This window comes from Necator americanus, chromosome X (assembly GCF_031761385.1).
Source record: "Necator americanus strain Aroian chromosome X, whole genome shotgun sequence".
Classification (NCBI taxonomy): Eukaryota; Metazoa; Nematoda; class Chromadorea; order Rhabditida; family Ancylostomatidae; genus Necator; species Necator americanus.
The window spans coordinates 29,155,703-29,174,717 of NC_087376.1; the positions used below are offsets into that span (position 1 = coordinate 29,155,703).

Below are 19,015 nucleotides of genomic sequence, written 5' to 3' on the forward strand. Positions count from 1 at the left end.
AATTTTTGTGGATTCTAGTTTACAGTACATCTATGTACCATATAGATAGCCCTAAAATTCCACAGTTACAAGAATTATTCGCAACACATGTACATAACTTAATTTCGTCTAATAATTGAATATCTTCTAAATTACTGTAAATTTTCACTAATTTGTCTATAAGAGGGTGTCTAAGTTTACTAGGAAGAAAATTGAAATAAAATGCACTGAAAAAACGAAGCAATTTTTAGGAGAATTCCATTTTTAATTTTGAAATTTGTTCGATATTAAATAATTCATGTATTTGGTTACAATGTGCATTTACAATAATCCATGCGTTGTATGTTCTCTGCAAATTATCGGCTACTATTTTTATTTCTACTAAAAGAAATGGCTACTGTGACTTTATCTTCTTATTGGTTCCAATCTTCAGATGACCTTAAGAGAAACAAGTTTCATCACGGGCACTTGTTGACACTTTATTATATAAAAGTTTTTTCATCGGAAGCAGAGATGGCTGGGCAGAGAAAGAGGCTTGTTTAAAGGTGTTTTTATTTTTTTTTTGAAAACAATGTGGAACATTGGGATGAAAACTTTCTCTTACGAGAAAAAAACATTTCTGAATAATAACGGAAAATAGTACACATCAACCGTAGCAATTTTACAATTCTAATTCAACGTCCAATGGAACACGGATGTTGCAACACTTTACTCATTTGACTCATTCACGTTGTTATGGATGTGGTGCAAAGCAAAATTCTTAATTTCTTAGTCATCATAGAACTACTGGCTAATACAATAAGCACACAACGGGAGGCCCCCACATTCTCAAAAAGAAAACGTTGCGACACGTCGAAAAAAATTGAAGTCACGGGGATGTTAACATTTCAATGACTTCCGCAGTTCTATCAGGAGTATCCGGCAGACATCGCTCAGCTATACCATTATCATTTTGTTACAGTAATCTTATTGTGTTAAATATAACAGTGATCGAATTGGTTCGTGACTGAGTGAATCAACAGTGACCTCGTTCAGATTACAAATCCCTCTCTATTAGCGGTAAAGAACAATCTTTTACCTTGCTCTAACGCGTTGGAATGGATATCGTTCCTCCTGAGAAGTTCTTATAAAAGAAAAAAAATGACAGCGACATATAAGAATTCTAATGTTATCTCTTCCCTTTTTCTCTTCCCATTGTTTCTTCAATATCCTTTATCAGCGAAAATTAGACAAAATAACAGCTACAGTATCCATGAAAGCTATGTATCTATTCAGTGAGAAATATGTTTTCTCATCTATAATATTTTAGAGAAGTTCAGTGAAAGATGTTCGACTACTTTTATATTTTGTCAATCCTGAAAACTAAGAGTTGGGCAGATTGCAGTATAGGATGTCTACTCCCTGAGTTCCTTCTTATATACACTGACAGGGGATCGACGTGACAATGCAGTGTTCGTTTGGGGACCTATTAGAACTATTATAGCACTTGTTTAGTATTGGATCATGTAGCAATTTCAAGGATTTCGTCGAAATAAATAGCGCAAACATTAACGAATCATGTGTTGCTACTTGTGAATGATGTAGGTTGTCTCGAATATAAGATAGTCGTTCATATACTTGCACATAAAAATCCTGAAATCTATTCGGGATTTCCACAAGTAGATGCGAGCAGTATACGGTAGATGCTTCCATCGCCAAGGTCCACTTTCCCTACTGGACCGATGTTCCTATTATTCTCTGCGTTGTGTCGTTGGAACCTCATCGCGGTCTTCTAAGCAAACATACGATAAGGTCAAAACGACATGAGGCACGGTGAGGTTGCTTAAAGGCACCATACCTCGAATCTGACGTAGTGAGGGAAACTACTGGACAAGCTAGAAATGAAGTTGTAGTTCGTGGAATCAGGGAAGGTTCCGCTAATCGCTTCCTAATCCGCTCGTTGTAAAAAAACGTCGTGATATGCTCAGTTTTTTCACGTTTTCACCTGGGAAGCGCCACGATTATACACGCGTCGCATACAGTTGCGCAGCGGTTGAAAGCCATTGAGTTCTTCTCGACTGCCTCCATTCAAGTGCGACCAAAGAATAGGTTGCCGAGGGGACCAGAACGTATACATAGAGGAGCGTCCTAACGTTCTTCAAAGGAACTAAAACGGTTCTCATGCCGTTTTTTAGGACGATTAGGGAGAGATGAGTGGAACCACCCCTGACACCAAAATTTACAACCCCATCTTTAGCCTTCCCCACGGATGCGCTCACCACGTCAGATGTGGTGCATGCTGCTTTTAAGCGACGATGTTCGAAGCGACGCGGCGGAGAGAACGGTTGAAATCGGGGTGGGACCTTCGCGAATTACAGCGAGGAATGGTGCCAGCGAGGGTCCCCCTGTATTCTAACTATTACGTCGCATCGCTTCGAGCGTAGTCGCTTACGCAACTGCGCCTTCCATCATTTCGTTTGGACCCTACTATTTATACTCGTTTATATATCACTCAGTGTTAAAAATGGGCAGGAAACTTTATTTCAGTGGAAGTCAGGATGTTTATGTTGGAAATGAAGGGCTAGCTTTTTTCCGAGGAAAATTTCTGTTTTACCAAGGATTGATAAAGATCGAATAAGTGGTTTGTTTTGGGTAGGTTGACGATTTTACTATCTTCTTTTCTAGCCGTGTAAAAATGTTATATTATGTTCTTATAAAGTATAAAAATATTTCAAAAAAAATTAAAATAAAATGAATGCAGAAGCCTATTGATTTCCTATGAAAGGCAATTGTGAAAAGCTGCGTCCCCCACCAACCGAATTTCCACTTCCTGCTCTTATCCCCGTTAAACGGTGCTAAAGAAAATGGAAGTGTGGGTGTAGCGCAGTATGTAAGCGGTTCGCTGTGGCCCTACGGTCAATTGTTCGACACCGCCGTAGTGTCGACGAAGCCTTTCATCAAACCGTAGTCGATGAATTGGTATCAGACGTGTTTGGGAAGACAAAAACCCTAACATGATCATCGGCCACCCCGTCATTGTGTATGCCGGTTGAACGTTCGTAAACCTCAATTGATTCTGGATTGAAGTGAACATGGTGGGGCATCTCTAGTGGATTCATGCCCCAGAAACTTTATCCTTATCTCTTTTAGAGAAGAAAGAAGTAATTCCGCTAGAGATTTGTACATTTTTGTAGCTCATTAAACCCTACTGAGCAAAATTTTTCTTTGTTTATCTATAGTTATCCTGACTAGTTCCCGAATTATTAATTGATCTTGTAGACCAGTCCCTCAAGAGTGCTTTATACTGAGTTTCGAGGCTGAATTACAAGTAATGTAGGTTCTCATTTTTGTATTTTAAGATAAATTTTCTCAAATAAGCAGCAGCGGTGAAAAAACATATTAGGAATTGCGATCATATGACATTATGCGAAATAATTCTATCGAACTTAACTTGTTTCTGGATTTTTGAACATGTGCCCACTTGAGAATCCAGTATTCAAGTACCAGTCAAGTCTTAATTACCCCACTTTGAAATCATCCCAGGGAACGAAGTTCAAGCGTTTTTTACAAGCCAATTGCCTTCGGGAAGTTCTATAGCATACTTGTGTAGCAAAAAAAGCAAATATTTTCTGAGATGATTTTTTTTTCTTGCGAGGACTTGAGGTTTAATAAAAAAGAAGGACATTGATTGAGGCAAACCTATTTTTTGCTACCAGACGTCGAAACTAATTTTGTTCAAAACTATTATTTATATTCTATAATAAATAAACAGTTCGAATGGTTTCGAACGAAGGGAAATTCACAAATTTCGCCTCATCTTTATCAAAAATCAACATGTTTGTCATCAGGAAAGATCCTCAAGTTTCCTGCATTAGCGTAGTTCCTTCACAATTCTACGATATGACAGCAATAATTATTTTTGATTTTTTTGAATTTATTTGATCTCTATTTCTAATTTTTTAAAAATCCTTACGTAGTGCTGGCGGTAAGGAAAAAAGATTTAGAAAAAAAACTCCATCGGTAGTGCTACACTAGACCAGAATAATTAAGAAAAATTATTATTAGATTTAAAAATCAAAACATACAAAGTAGAGGGAAAATTAATCGGGAAAAACTGTCTTGAAATTCTTAATTAAACAGTCTTTAAAGGAAGCTAATTACTAAGGTTTGAACGGTTAGAAATTCAGAAATTAAATTCTTTTTTTGTAAATCTTCAAAAAAAGATGTCCATGCTATACATCTATACAGGAAGAAAATTTGTTGAACGTTTTGCCGTCAACGGATTGGTCGAGAATTGAAAGAATGTAGTAATAGAAGTAAGAGTAAGAGGGAATAAATACCTGATTAATTTGTTGTTGCGCTTTTTCTGGATTCAGTACAATTCCTTTCCAATTTGAAGAAAGACCTAATGGACATATGATGTGACGAAAAAAAAACGCTTTACAAGAAAAATTAAACAGATAACTGCTGCAAGCGATCCGTCTTACTGTATGCCTCACTTATGAAGACGACAAATGTTTTGAATTGATTTTGACAGCATTCCTTTTGATGCTACCGTTGTGGTCCTCGTTTTCGTAAATGGAATGTTACTGTCGTATTACAGAACTAGGAAAACCAAGGAAACAACATCATCCAGAAAATAATTCTAACCTTTGACTCAAGTAAGAGAGTAAATTGTGAAGAACCGCAAAGAAACCGACACGATGCGATCCATGACTCTGCAGTGCTACGTCGTATGGACAGCTCATTAGCACCTACCGCGAGATTTTTTCCTAGATGAATCCTAGGGAATTCGTATGATAATTAATTAATTAATTAATACGCTAAATATTAGCGTAAAACGTCGGCTTACCTCTCTAAAACCATAAGAGACAAACATGTGAAAATACACGATTGATTTGTATTTTTTACTATAATTATTTTCAGCGCAATTTTTCTTGTATTTTAATTGGAGTTTATTTAATCTTGAAGTTAAAATATTCGTTTCAGGAGCGACAGAGTCAACCGAATGGAATCCATCATGCTTCCTTCACCACATTCTTTCAGCATGTCTCCTACTTACCGTCACAGTCGGTTGCAATCACCTAAAAAGTTGGGAAAGTTTTCTTTCGAACAGTTTAAGATTACTGGAACAAATCGAAATGATCCGTTACTTTTTGTCTGGATTAGTTTAACATTCCTATACATCCTTAACAAAACTGTTTCTTTATTTTCCACTTAGAGATGAGTTCGAAGTTGTGAATCGCAGCACAAATGTCTTTACCGTTCTCGTCAACAGCCGATTTCTAACTCGATTAGTGAGAAATGAACGAAAAAGTGTCGGCGAATTGATGGAGCCATTTTTCTTACAAACTTCATATCTTAGTGTGACCGAAAATGTTGAAGAATAATTCTGCAAGAAAAATTATTCCGTCCTGTCTGCAAACAATTCGTGAGTGAAACGATTCAATTCGAAGAAATATGAGCAAACGAATGGATTCACTGGAGACGTTATCTGTAGCGCATGGAAGAAACAGAAATATAGAAATCGCTGAAATAAAGCAATTTGTCCTAATTTCATTATTCATTATTATTCATTATTATTCATTATTCATTATTCATTATTCACTACACAAATAATTCGATTACTAGAAAAGAAAAGAAAGTACATGGAAAACATCCTATAAGTAAACAGAGAGGATTTTTTTTAAGGTTCTTGGCACTAACGTATTTTGCACAGGTTATTTTCCATATTTGTCTATTTTAGACGAAAAGAACTCTAATTCTACGTATAAGTTAGCTGTGGATCTCGGCAATACCTCCGTAAGAAGGTCCCAGGCTATGTAAAGAATTTTTTATGAATCCGGAAAGTTTTCGGCTATAGTAAAATCAACCCATCCACACTTTTTCCACATGATGTGGATCACTTCGTTTTCGTGCCGAAAGGTTAATGCTTCGTTTATATTGCCATAGAAAACATTTTCTTTACGGGTCTTCGAAAAAGTTAGAGAATAAAAAAGATGATATTACAATAATTGTCTTGTTTCTTTCAAAAATCTCCAATATTTCTCCGCTATAAATTAAATTTAACCTAACCTAAAAGCCTATATTGTACACATGTACAAAACAGCTTCAAAATCAACAAATGTCAAAACAAATCTTATCAGCTCTCAGGCTCTGATGATACCGACAGTTTCGATAGTTGGCCGTATGCTCCTCAAAACTCCTACAATCGTCGAACGGTTTGTTTGATTTCACCTCACCAACCGCCGGTCCGTCCACAGTTGAAAGGGATTGTCAGTTGTTCGTTCGGCCTATATTTACCGAAAATATTATCTTCTGGGACGGGTTATTCGTCTTTCATTGTTGCTGTGAAAAAGTGCTAAATCTTCTTGTTGTGTCATAGCTTTCATACAATCATTCCTCAAAAATTTTTAGTTGTTCTGACGTGTCTGACTTGTCATTATATGTATATGTCCTCGAGATCCTCTTTCATTTCAATACATACACTATGTTTACCAAGAACTGTGTTAGCTCAAACTCTGCTGCGTTTCATTGTCGAGCTTGTGTGCCTCTTATGAAATCCTCGTGAGCTGTCTAAATACGCGAAAAAATCCTATGATTACAGTCATTATACTTACATTTCTTCTCTAGATCCCACGATTTCAATGACGCAGCAGTTAAATCCGCAGGTGATTTATGATTTTTTCGGTAGAAGACCTGTAAAATATCCATATATGAAGATATGGTCTTTTTTGTCAGTAATCATTCTCGAGAAATCTAACTCCTGTTCTAAAGGGACTCATTTTGAGTGTTTACATTTCTAGCTTCCCATTATCTTTTTTCCCCTTCATTTTTAAAGTCGGTTTCATTTTTCCGATTTACCTCAACATTATTTTTATGATCCATCCCAGATGTTGTACTGCATGAATCATTTCGTGTTGAATTACGTTTGCTTATTGAAGTATTTAGCCGTATACCCTGAAATTGGGGTAAAAAAGAGCCATCTACGATTTTTCATGGATATCTATCCTTGATTAAATCGTTTAATAACATTATTGTTTATAATGTATCGTCATTTTCTTTCACTTGCTTGTGGGTACTCATGAACACTGAAAAAGCGCTTTTTTGAGGTAGTGGGAGTCCAGAAATTTTTTGTTCTTTTTTAGAGCGATCCTCTTCAGAAACAATAGTCATAAGTGTTCTGGCCTCGGTTCGTTTCCCTCTCACTGCAATGCCGATCCTCGTAAGAAAAAATTTGATCGATACACGTCAAAAGAGTTCCACGAATGAAGATTTCACGGCTTTTGTTCACCCCAACTTTCAGTTTTATTTTTATTTTTATTTTTTATATTTCTATTTCTAGGAGTTCTAGGATATTTTACAAACAATAGACGAATTTCGAACAGAGTGTTATCGAAAAAATATTTAAAAAAAAAATATGGGAGCCATATCCAGAGAAAAATTCATTGTCAAGTAGGCCTCCATTTGAATTTGAACACGTAGAACCAATCTGTATCTTTTATCCAAACCATGTGTTCACATTCAATATCCTCAGATTTCTCTCGGGCACTCAACTGGGTGTGCTACACTTCCTCAACAAAATAAACATCGCCGATCCTTGAATTATCACATTATCTTCATTTTTTAGGCGACAAATATATCCAATATGTCTCGAAGACATCCAATTCGACGTTATAGACCGGGTTTAGATGAGGATCAAACAAGAGATGCTATGAAAGTGAGGTTTTCTCCAGTCCACACTTTTCTATTTTAATTTTTTATAATTTTTCTACTTTTATTTTTTCTATTTCCTTCACTAGCTGCTTCGCATAACTTTTAAATACTTACTAAATTCGCATAGGTACAATATAACTGCCTTTGATTAAGGTTTTAGAGAAATTCGTCCGTAAGAAGTATAGAAATTCTGTTCTTGTTGGTACGAACGACTACGATCTGAACTCTTCTGAACTTCTAACACCACAACCATCAAGTCGCCCAGCTTCTGGAATACAATTCCCACAATTTCCCAGCAGGTGTTGAAATTTTTTCAGCATTCATTTATAAATTCACATTCTCTTCTATTTCTGCGTATTTGCTGTAGACAATTCACTTTCGATCAATCCACAGTTGGTCAGGAATCTCGTCCGCCCCTTGTCTCTACCTACACGTTTGATTTTACTGAACATAGTGTTAAAGATGAAATTAGGTTAGTTAAGGTTTATTTCTGCAAAAATTTACACATCTAAACGGTCACAAAATTTATCGAAATTTTTTCCAAGGTTCGACAAGGACAACGAAACAAAAGCAGCATATATTTCGCGAGTTTTACGATATTTCTATGAATATTTAGGTATATTCTTCATAATATTTCAACCCAGGAATGAGTATATACTTGCAATTTTAAATTAGTTGTTTCAGGTCTAAAACACTTAGCGCTAATTTTGATTTTAATATTTTATGCGTTGGTTGGCGGCTTTATTTTTATGGTCATAGAGCTTCCCGCTCAGCAACAAGCAGATTCAGATTTTATAAAGGTGAACTTATTTGTTTTTTCTATCCGAATAATTCCGAATTTTCTTCCATCTTTCCTATTTTCTCCGGTTTCTGCCCCTTAGCTATTTTAGTCGTTTTTTTTTTGCAATTTTCTGACTCTTTCTAATTTTTTGACATTAAATACCTGCTTTTTTCTTTCTTTTTTCTTTTTTTAGCAGATTTTTTTCTTCTATGTAACAAATTCTGTTTTTATGCGCAACTGTATATACTTCTTTAACATTTTTTAAAGGATTTTTTTCAACATCCCCAAATCCTATCCGAGTATCTTTCATCATCGCTGACTGTGATATAACCGGTTACCAATATGGTTAAGAATACAGCGCTTAAATCAATAGTTTTCCAGAAAAGAAGAAAAGTATACACGACACAAACAAATCTGCTTTCCACATATTTAACGCGCATCCAGAAGAACTTTTTCAGGATCGTTGCAAAAGCTCTGAAAGTTTCTTATTTGCTGTTGTAATCCACTTCTTGGAAAGCACTGCTAAATTTTACGACCAGACATGCACTTATGCTAATATGCTTCTAAAAATACTCCCATGAAAGCATCGTAATCCGGTTTCAATGATACAGAACCTTCACTGACTCTTCTAGTCAGAAATGTGCTGCACTTCCACTGAATTTGCTTTTTTTTCTCACAAACCAATGAAATTTTGAGAGCATAGCTACAAAAAATCACGGAAAAATCTAAGAAAAATATCAAGGAAAGAATAATGAACTTTGCACTGTAATGAGTAAGTTGAAGAGATCCCCTCTCGAACTCATCTCATAAATATCGGGAACCGTGGAACCTGACAATCTTGTGGATTGTATTGATCTAAGGAGATGAAGATCAGAAATATTTGAACAGTTCCGGAACCAAGGAAGAGCTGTGAAACGATAGAGGAGGACGAAATAGTAGATCGGCAAAATAGTAAGGCTTTCAATCAAAAATAGGAATCAGAAGGAAAAATTACAAAAAGGCGAAGATCCCATTAATTGACGGCGATAGCGAGAATCATATCCGTAAATCGTATCCACTACAACACTCAGGAAATGTTGGTCAAATGTGGGATCAATGTGGGATCGAAGTTGGTAGTACCAACTGCTTAAAATTTTGAGAAATTTTGACATTTTTCAAATAAATAATCACAAAAAAGAACCGGGACCCAATCTTTAAAATACTTTGAGCCAGAATTGCAACTGTTAACCTCTGAACACTTTGTCCACTTGGTGAGGAGTGGTTAGTGATCTAGACCAGATCCATTCCTTTGCACCAATGCGGTCCTGGCGGTACTCAACTGGTTAGAAACACTTCACTCAATCCATTAATGACTTATTTTTGTTTTCTTCACTTCACTACTAAACAGTAACACTTGTTTCTCATCTAGTACGCTGGATCAAAGCATTTATATAACCTCCACTTTTCATCCATGCTAAAATTTCAGGATTCGAAACAACGACACTCTCATCTAGCTTCATTTCTTCTGCAATCCCTTTACACCAGCGGATGTCTCAAAGAGGTTCTTAAATTCTTTACTTAATATCAAGCTTATTCCGAGTTTTTATTCTGGTTGAATTTTGGCACCAAGAGTTTTTTTCTACTTTTTTACGTTTTCAAAAGGAAGAACAGAACTGAAATATCTCATAAGATTTCAGCTCTTTAATTATGTGACCGATTACGGTAACGCTTTGCAGTTACGGTCAAAACATGACTCTGAAACTCAAATAGTACATGAGAATTCATTATGTGCTCTTACATTACGACCACTTCTTAAATCCTACGATGAATCCGTAAGAAAAGCGTTGGCACCACAAATACAATGGAAATGGGATTATTGGAATTCTGTATACTATGCAGGAACAATTTTCACTACTATAGGTTTGTTTGATTAATTTTTTAAACCGTCTGTTTTTTCGAGCTTCGACATAACCTTAGTGATTTTTCCACTTTTTTTGCTATCGTTTCAAAAATTACTCCCATTTTTATACTAATTTTAGAGAAACGAGTAGCCGCAGGTATTTGATATTGACTGACGTTGGCTCCAGCCTCTAGGATCTAATTATGTACTTATAATTTCCATCGAACCTTCTTCGTTCTATTCATCAAATATCAAATATTAAAACATTTCAGACTAGTTGATTTCATTCAAAATCCCATGACACACTCTTCCAGGATATGGAAATATAACGTGCAGAACACCTGTTGGACGATTTGTTACAATTTTATATGCACTTTTTGGTATTCCAATGATGCTTGCTGTACTTAACGTTATTGGAAAAGCTCTATTTGGACAAGCTCAAACATCTTACATATTCGTCCGCAGGTAAAAATAAAATGACAAAAATAAACATTAAACCGTTTGTTTAGAAAATCCATTCCACGATTGGCTTGGATTTTCAGGTTATTTCGACGTCGATTGCGGCATTTAAAAAGATCTCGAGATATGGAAAGGTCTGGAACTATTGAAACTATGACTACGGATGATACTCAAGGAATGAAACAAAACCCTGTGGAGGTTCGGAAATATCTTTTTTTTTTGTTGCTAGGAAATAGGTCATCATGCGTTTTATTTTTCACTGGAGACTTGTCACAATATTCATTATCGAAAAATTCTGAATAATCCATGTAGCGTTAGCGCTTTTCGCCTCCTCGATGAAGTCAATATCTAGCCTTCTAGGCGCCAGAAAAAAAAAATACTTTTGAGAAAAAAAAACATTCAGGATCTCTCACATGTGGACGAAACTGGACTATTCGAAACGTTTCCAATGTCATTAGCTATACTTCTAGTATTTCTTTACATGTTCCTTTGTTCTTTCGTATTTTCTATCTGGGAACAATGGGATTTTTTCACTGCTGTGTACTTTTCGTTTATTTCGATGAGTACTGTCGGTTTTGGTGACGTCATACCTGGACATCCACGATATGCATGTGGTAAGCTCTATTTTGATGCTTTATATTAAAGCAGAGATGGTTGAAACTCTTCAAAAATTCAGGAAAACTCCCGAAAAATGTCGAAAGTTTTTTCCGAGTTTGATGTTTGTTTGATACTTTTTCTAATGTTTTTGTTAGCCCCGGCATATCACTTCTATTTTCAGTTTTTTTCGCCTTCTATTTTGTTGGGTTGGCACTATTTTCAATGTGCTACGCGATCATACAGGTATCCATTTCACTCTTTTTTCTTTTCCGTCTTCTTCTTCTTTCCTTTCTGTCGCAAATTTTCCAGGTGTTAACTAGGTTTTTTCATCACTCATTTTTCTTTCTTTTTTTAAATTTTTTGCATCAGTTGTATCCTTACAAACAGTAGAACACATCTATCGTCATTCCACTTTCCATAATTTTTAAAGGTCCGCTGGGAAAATCAGTACATGTGGGCGCTACAATTGATCGATCAAGAACATCAAGATTTGATCGACCATCAAGAACCAACGCAAGAACACGAAAAAGAAGAAAAGGAACAGAAATCTGCGGGTAATTGGGAGTTTCATCGCTTTTGATCTAATCACTACCAATCAATATATCAATCAAGACAATACGAATACTATTATTTACTCACTATTACTCTTACTATTACTATTCGCGTAAGTTCCAGTTGACAATTCTTCATCAATCCGATGGCGATCACCACATCATGAGAATTCAGACAGTGATGGTGAACATATAGAGGAGTTATCCTCCACGGATCGTAATCGATGTAGTACTGGTAAGCTTCTGGAAGACATCCCACTATAGCATTCTGACAAATATCCTCGTTCAGTGCTCTTGGATTCCAAGGATTTGCCGGTGGTACCTCCACCAGTGTTGGGAGTGTTTCTATCACGGTCCATTTCAACACGACAAAAGAGCACTTTAACTAGATCCGAGAGTGCTCTAAGTCGACGAGTTAGCCGATATAGTCGGTAAGTTGTTGTTCGAGGATTTTCGGGATAATTTCCAGGAAAAAGCAGCACAATTTCTTATATTTAAATATCTATTTTTATTATACATTTATTTTTCTTTCTATTTTCTTATATTTCATCGGATCATCACAGTTCTCCACGGATCTCCCTCACTAGAGGGATCACAGCCGGTTAGTCGCGAGGCTACGTGACGCGTCCCCGGGTGGCGGATAGGGGGCTAATCGCGGACCAAAAGCGACCTTGCGCTTGCCCAGAGACGCAGGTGGATTCAGGGGATGGACTCCCTGTTTCTGCTGAGCCAGGACTGACTCATGACATCCTTGTATCCCGCACGTCGGTCCGGCCAAAAGCCTGCAATCAAGTGACTGGGAGGTGCAAGGGAGGCGGTTTGGAGTCGCCTCCAACAAATAAGCTCCACATGTCCACACCGGGAGAACGAAAGTTCTCCCAGAAACTCATGGGACTAGAGGCTTGCAACCTGCCCATAGGTTTTAAAATTTTTAAGCAAAACACAGTAATAGAAAAGAGTCTCCTGATTCCGGAGGAAAGCCTGGTACGGTAGCGCCAGGTAGGACGGGGTTGCAGGAGTCATGTAGGCTACCAAAACGGAAAAGGACTAGGATGGCGATCTGTACTTACAACGCACGTACGCTTGCATCGGAAGCGGCCATCGAAGATCTGATGATGCAAGCCAAGAAGATCAAGTACGACGTCATCGGACTGACCGAGACGAGACGACGTCACCCTCTCAACGCCGTGTATGAAACTGGAGAAGAATTGTTCTTAGGAACATGCGACAGTAGAGGTGTTGGTGGAGTTGGCGTCCTCGTCAACACGAGTATGGCAAAGAACATCGACTCTTTTGAACAACTTACGACCCGAATCGGACGTCTGCGGATGAGAAGATGTGGCCCAATACCAGCTTTGACTATCTTCGTCGTTTACGCTCCAACATCAAGCTACGAAGAAGAAGAAGTCGAAGCTTTCTATATGGACCTGGAGAAGTTCTACCAAGAAGATCATGCCTTCTACAAGGTCATAGTTGGCGATTTCAACGCTAAGGTTGGCCCAAGAAGAACGCCGGAGGAACTTCACATCGGGACCCACGGCCTACAATGGAATGACCAGGGAGAGAGGCTCTCCGAGTTCATCATGACGACTAAGACCATCCATGGGAACTCGCAATTTCAGAAGCCCTCTTCTTTACGCTGGACGTGGGAGTCACCCGGTGGAGGGTACCGTAATGAAATAGACCACATCATCGTCAATAAAAGGTTCTGCCTGACGGACGTCGGTGTTGTACCAAAGTTCTATACGGGATCGGACCATCGCCTCCTCCGAGGAAGATTTTCCTTCACAAGGAGAGCAGAGAAAGCCGCCAAGTTCAGAGAGAGAAATCCCAGGACTACCATCAACTGGGATCTCTTCGCTACGTTAGCCGGCTTTTGGGAAGATTCTGCAATGGACAACATCGACGAGGAATATGACCGGCTTGTCGAACACCTTCACGACTGCGCGAAGAAGGCTGAGAGTTTTAAAACCACCAAGAGGTTTGAGAACCCAAAGGGAACAGCCATTGCATCGAGGAGGGGGATGGAGAAATCTACGACTTCTACTCTAATCTATTCGACAGCCATGTCCACTTGCCTCCTCACTATCTGAGGGAAGATGGACAAGTCATTCCAGAGGTTCTCCCGTCCGAAATACGACATGCTATCATGTCGGTAAGAAATCGTACGGCACCCGGTCCCGACAGAATAAGACCAGAACACCTGAAGAGCCTTCCGCCAGTACTCATCAACACCCTGGCGAGGCTCTTTACACGTTATCTGTCGGAATGCAAGGTTCCTAAACAGTGGAAGACCAGCAAGACCGTGTTGTTGTATAAAAGGGAGATCCACATGACATCGGCAACTATCGCCCAATCTGCCTACTGTCCGTCATCTACAAGCTCTTTACAAGAGTAATCCTTAATAGGATTGAAAAAGTCTTGGATGAAGGACAGCCATGCGAGCAAGCAGGGTTTCGAAAAGGATTCAGCACGATTGACCACATTCACACTGTTTCGAAACTCATCGAGGTATCACGAGAGTACAAGATGCCGCTCTGTCTCACCTTCATCGACTTAAAGAAGGCTTTCGACTCGGTTGAGACGGAAGCGGTCGTGGAAGCCTTGGACAACCAAGGCGTCCCTACTCTAGAATATAAAGGTACTTCGAGAGTTGTACAGTAACTTCACGACCGGAATTTCACCATTCTACAAGAACATCATCATTGACGTGAAGAGGGGGGTCCGACAGGGTGATACAATTTCACCCAAAATATTCACAGCCACCCTCGAGAACGCAGTGCGAAAATTGGAATGGGACGACATGGGAGTGAAGGTTGATGGTCGGCAGCTACACCATTTGCGCTTTGCTGATGACATCGTACTGGTAACACCTAGCATCAGCCAAGCGGAACGAATGCTGACCGAATTCGACGAAACATGTGGATGCATCGGTCTTCAGCTGAACCTACAAAAGACGATATTCATGCGGAACGGATGGGTCTCGGATGCCCCATTCACGCTCAACGGAACGAACATATCCGAATGCACCAGCTACGTTTATCTGGGTCGGGAACTGAACATGATGAACGACCTGACCCCCGAGCTGGGCAGGAGGAGACGAGCGGCTTGGGGAGCGTACAAGAGCATCGAGGATGTAGTGAAGAAGACCAGGAACACCCGGCTCCGTGCTCACCTCTTCAACACCACCGTACTTCCTGCTTTGACCTATGCTTCGGAAACCTGGGCATTTCGCAAGCAGGAAGAAAACGCGGTGAGCGTCATTGAACGCGCAATTGAGAGAGTGATGCTAGGAGTATCCCGTTTCACGCAAGTGAGGGACGGGATTCGAAGTTCCCTCCTACGTCAGCGATCGAAGATTAGAGACGCCGCCGCGTTTGCCAAGGAAAGTAAAATAAGGTGGGCCGGACACGTGATGCGCTTTGATGACAACCGTTGGACCAGAGCCGTGAGCGACTGGGTTCCCCGCGATATTAAGCGCACTACAGGAAGACCGCCGACCCGATGGTCAGATTTCTTCACGAAGTCCTTGAAAGAAAAATATGATGCTCTTCGTGTCCCACGCGAAAGGAGGAACCACTGGGCTACTCTGGCACGCGATCGGGACAAATGGAAGAATCACTGGCGCCCGCTCGACCAGTTCGAAGATCAACGGGAGTCAAGGTGATCAAGGTGATCAAGGTGATCACAGTTCTCACAGTTTTCTCTTTTCGTTTAACTTCATTCTTCTTTCTCTGCAGTAGAAAAATTCTTCCTGCAAAACACTGGATTTTTTTTTCGATACTATACCACTTCTGACCAATCGAAGTTTCTCTGAAAAATTATTTGTTGTAATTGTGAAGTTTTAGTAGCATAGCTCAAATTCACACCATCAAGCAAGTGTAAACTTTTATCCTCATTATACCTCGAAAAGGATCGTGAGTGATGTGTTTGTGTGAGCCTTACCAGCTTACATATTGAATTTAGAAGGAATAATGCGAAAACATTTACAGACTTGGGTTTAATTTTTCCGACATACTTTTTCGGATCTTGCAGCGAACATTTTTCTTTCCTAGCAAATTCTGGTTCTGCAATGTTGCAAAACGTTCCACGTTTAGGTCTTTCTTCTCGTCAACAAACAGCGAAAATTTATCACCGGTTGAAAACAAGTACGAGTTTTCGTTTTTACTTCTTGCAGATGCGCGGTAAATGTGATTGAGGTATTTTATTTAGATCACCATGGCTGTCCGTCTCTACCGATCAATTCATCTCACCAGGACCTTCAGGCCCAAGGTCAACCAGTTCAGCCGCCAGTCTCTCTCAACGTGGAGTTCATGGACACAAACTTTCGGCCATCAATGAAGTGAGCGATGAGGACACTCTGCAATCACGACGTGGCTCCGTAATGAGGAAATTGCAAAGATATGATGCGGTTGAAGTGGAGACACCGTTAATTGAGAGGATTAATATCGAAACTGAGAGTTTGGAGAAATTATGGCCAACTGACTCGCCTGAAACTACATCCTTATCACCTCCGGAAGACGACTTTGGCTCAGACCCAAGTCCTGAATCGAATCGGTCGCTAAATCCTGCAAAAATTGACAGCTCGAGGGATAAAGCGACCCCTTCAAATAGATAGGAGTTATTTTCTACTTGCATTTTTCATCAATAAATAATTATAAACAAGTATACTGTTGATAAGTGTAGTATTTTGTACTGAAAGAGGATCAAAGGGCTGACTTGCATCAAAAGAGTTTGAAGATAGAGTAACCAGTTCTAGGATCCGGAAAAAGAAAGAAACTGTCTGGAAGGAAGAGGTGAAACAATTCTCATGCAGTTATAGGTCTACATTCGCAACGCTATACGCATCATTTTCGGTTTTTTTTTCCAAAATTATTCCTTTAAAAATATAAATTTACTGTTATTATTAATCACACAATGAATGAGAACCATTGCTTGTCATGATGCAAGGAAAAAGCCATATTCCAGGGGTACTGTTACCTATTTACCTCAAAACAGGAGGAAATATCTCAGGATTTGAGCGCATCAGATACGAGCGGTTAGGGAGCACCTTACGAAGCTAAAAGTGTGCATGTAAATTGTCTGGCGTTAATCAATCCGATTGGGATGCGCCACCGTGCTCACTCCAATCCAGAATCGTTTGAGGTTCACGAACGTGTAACTGACCTATACAGTGACTTCCGGGGGCTAGCCAATGTGTCAAGTCAGTGTTTTTATCCTTGCAGTCAAGTCTCGTATCAATTTATCGACCCCGGAGGCATGAAGGACTTGGTGGGCACTAAAGCGGATTCGAACCTCCGATCGTATAGACTAGCGGGACCTCTTACTGACAGCGCTACGCCTGCTACGAAACTAATACTGTTTTTATTTTTATTCAGTGTTTGCTTCCAAGTGCCATTGTTTTTATGTGTACTTTTAGCAAAAATCTTGAGCAGTCAATTTAAAAATTTATGCAGACAGAAGAAGGTGCCGAAAATCCCGTAGTCATAGGTGGATAACTCACTCGAAGAAGGAAATCGTTCATAATTTACTTGAGTCCAGAAGAGAAGAGAGAAACTGTATGTTTGATTGATTTCTTTCTTTTTTTTCGACGATAACCGGAATCTCATTATTATCTGGAACAACGTCGAGTAGAGTAAAGTAAATAAAGTAGACAATGAGCAAATAGATCGTCTCTGGGTTTCACGAGAAAAGAAAATTTCAAGAAGGGCTTGGATACTGCATGAACACGACAACCTGGCATGATTCCATACATTAAAGCAGTGGTGAGAGAGATCGACAAGAGGTTCAGCGAAAACAAAACCTGGAGGAGTATATTCATTCTCCAGAAAATTACAAAACGGATAAGTTTGCCCCGAAAAAATTACATCCAACAAAATTTTTAGCCAGTTGTTTATTCTAATTTTTTTCGTAAAAAAGTTTCAACTTTCAGTCTTTATCATCGAAATGGATCCTTGATTTTTTTTTTGAAAAAGTTTTTTGCAACTGAAACTAGTAAACTGAATAAACTAATTTATCTACATTGTCTTCAATATCTTTCACTAGCAAAACAAGCATCAGGTAAAATATTAGAATTTTTATCAAATATCAGGATGAGTTCTTCAAAGGGGACGATATTTCAAGTGCTACTGTAGTTCAAGAATTGTGTATATTTACCGTTGAAGTATTGAGAATGGTGACGAAAAGCGCTGATAAAATTAGTTTTCCATTTTCCATCTTTTTGGAACTAACAACAGTTTTGTAATAAAACACTTAATTGAGAGAGCAAAATACTTTCAGTGTTTAAGAAGAAACAAAAAAACAACAAACAAGAGAAAAGAAATAAGAAAGATTCATTTTTAATGAAACAAGTATAAATATTGAGCCGTAAGTGTTTCATTGGCATTATCATTACAATGAAAATGTTTTCTAAATCAGAAAACAACAAATATAAATATTTTTATATTCAACATCGTTTGATATGTCATATATTGCAAATTACTAACGATTAATGGACATACTGTACTATTTTTACTCGTAACCAGATCTATGATTTCTGGACATTGCAGATCAGTTACTGTTCTTATCTTTCGGGTTGGGTGCGTCCGTCTTACGTCTATCGGTACCGGAGCAGCATCCGCTTCTCCATACATAGCCGTCTTATCATGTATGTTACGTAGACACTGTGCGCTATCAAAAGGAAACGTTAGTTTCCTGAGATAATAGAAATTACCAGTTATACAGTACTTGTCTGGGTGCTCTCTGAGCAAAGGTACTGAATAACTGGTATTTCCGAAGAAAAAAGCAGCTGATTAAAAAAAAAGCCGGATAAGTACTGAAAATAAAGCCAGAATAAGCTAAACTCTACATATCTGAAAAATTGTGAATCTTACTATCTCTGGAATACCTGCGGAAACAGTGTTTTTAGGCATCCTTTAATCCTAATTTTTAAGAGTTGCATAACATTATTATCTGGAGAATGAACATCTAAACAAAATAAAGGGGCGGGTGTGGCGCAGTCGGTTAGAGGTCCGTTGTAGCCACGTGGTCGAGGGTTCGAATCCGCCCCAGTGCTCACCCAGCCTTTCATCCCTC

The 19,015-nt window shown here is 38.8% G+C and overlaps 1 protein-coding gene across 4 annotated transcripts; it reads left to right on the forward strand.

Annotated features, from left to right (window-relative positions):
- Positions 1–6,605: 6,605 nt before the first annotated feature.
- RB195_025836 (uncharacterized protein) lies at positions 6,606–16,559 on the forward strand (the record flags this gene model as incomplete). 4 transcript variants are annotated; one of them, XM_064214146.1, is made up of 21 exons in its annotated part: positions 7,607–7,678; positions 7,828–7,973; positions 8,042–8,146; positions 8,220–8,290; positions 8,359–8,474; positions 9,921–9,995; positions 10,171–10,354; positions 10,649–10,799; positions 10,877–10,991; positions 11,197–11,407; positions 11,470–11,493; positions 11,572–11,633; positions 11,821–11,944; positions 12,066–12,176; positions 12,231–12,372; positions 12,888–13,922; positions 14,006–14,335; positions 14,413–14,582; positions 14,704–15,604; positions 16,039–16,089; positions 16,154–16,559. In XM_064214146.1, 21 exons carry the CDS (start codon positions 7,607–7,609, stop codon positions 16,557–16,559), a joined length of 4,602 nt encoding a protein of 1,533 aa, XP_064070025.1. The 4 variants fall into 4 exon arrangements, with proteins under 4 accessions (XP_064070024.1, XP_064070025.1, XP_064070026.1 ...); XM_064214143.1 differs by lacking the exons at positions 11,470–11,493; positions 14,006–14,335 and adding an exon at positions 6,606–6,629 and having other exon boundaries at positions 7,589–7,678; positions 12,894–13,922; positions 14,350–14,582; XM_064214145.1 differs by lacking the exon at positions 11,470–11,493.
- Between the last annotated feature and the right edge of the window lie 2,456 nt (positions 16,560–19,015).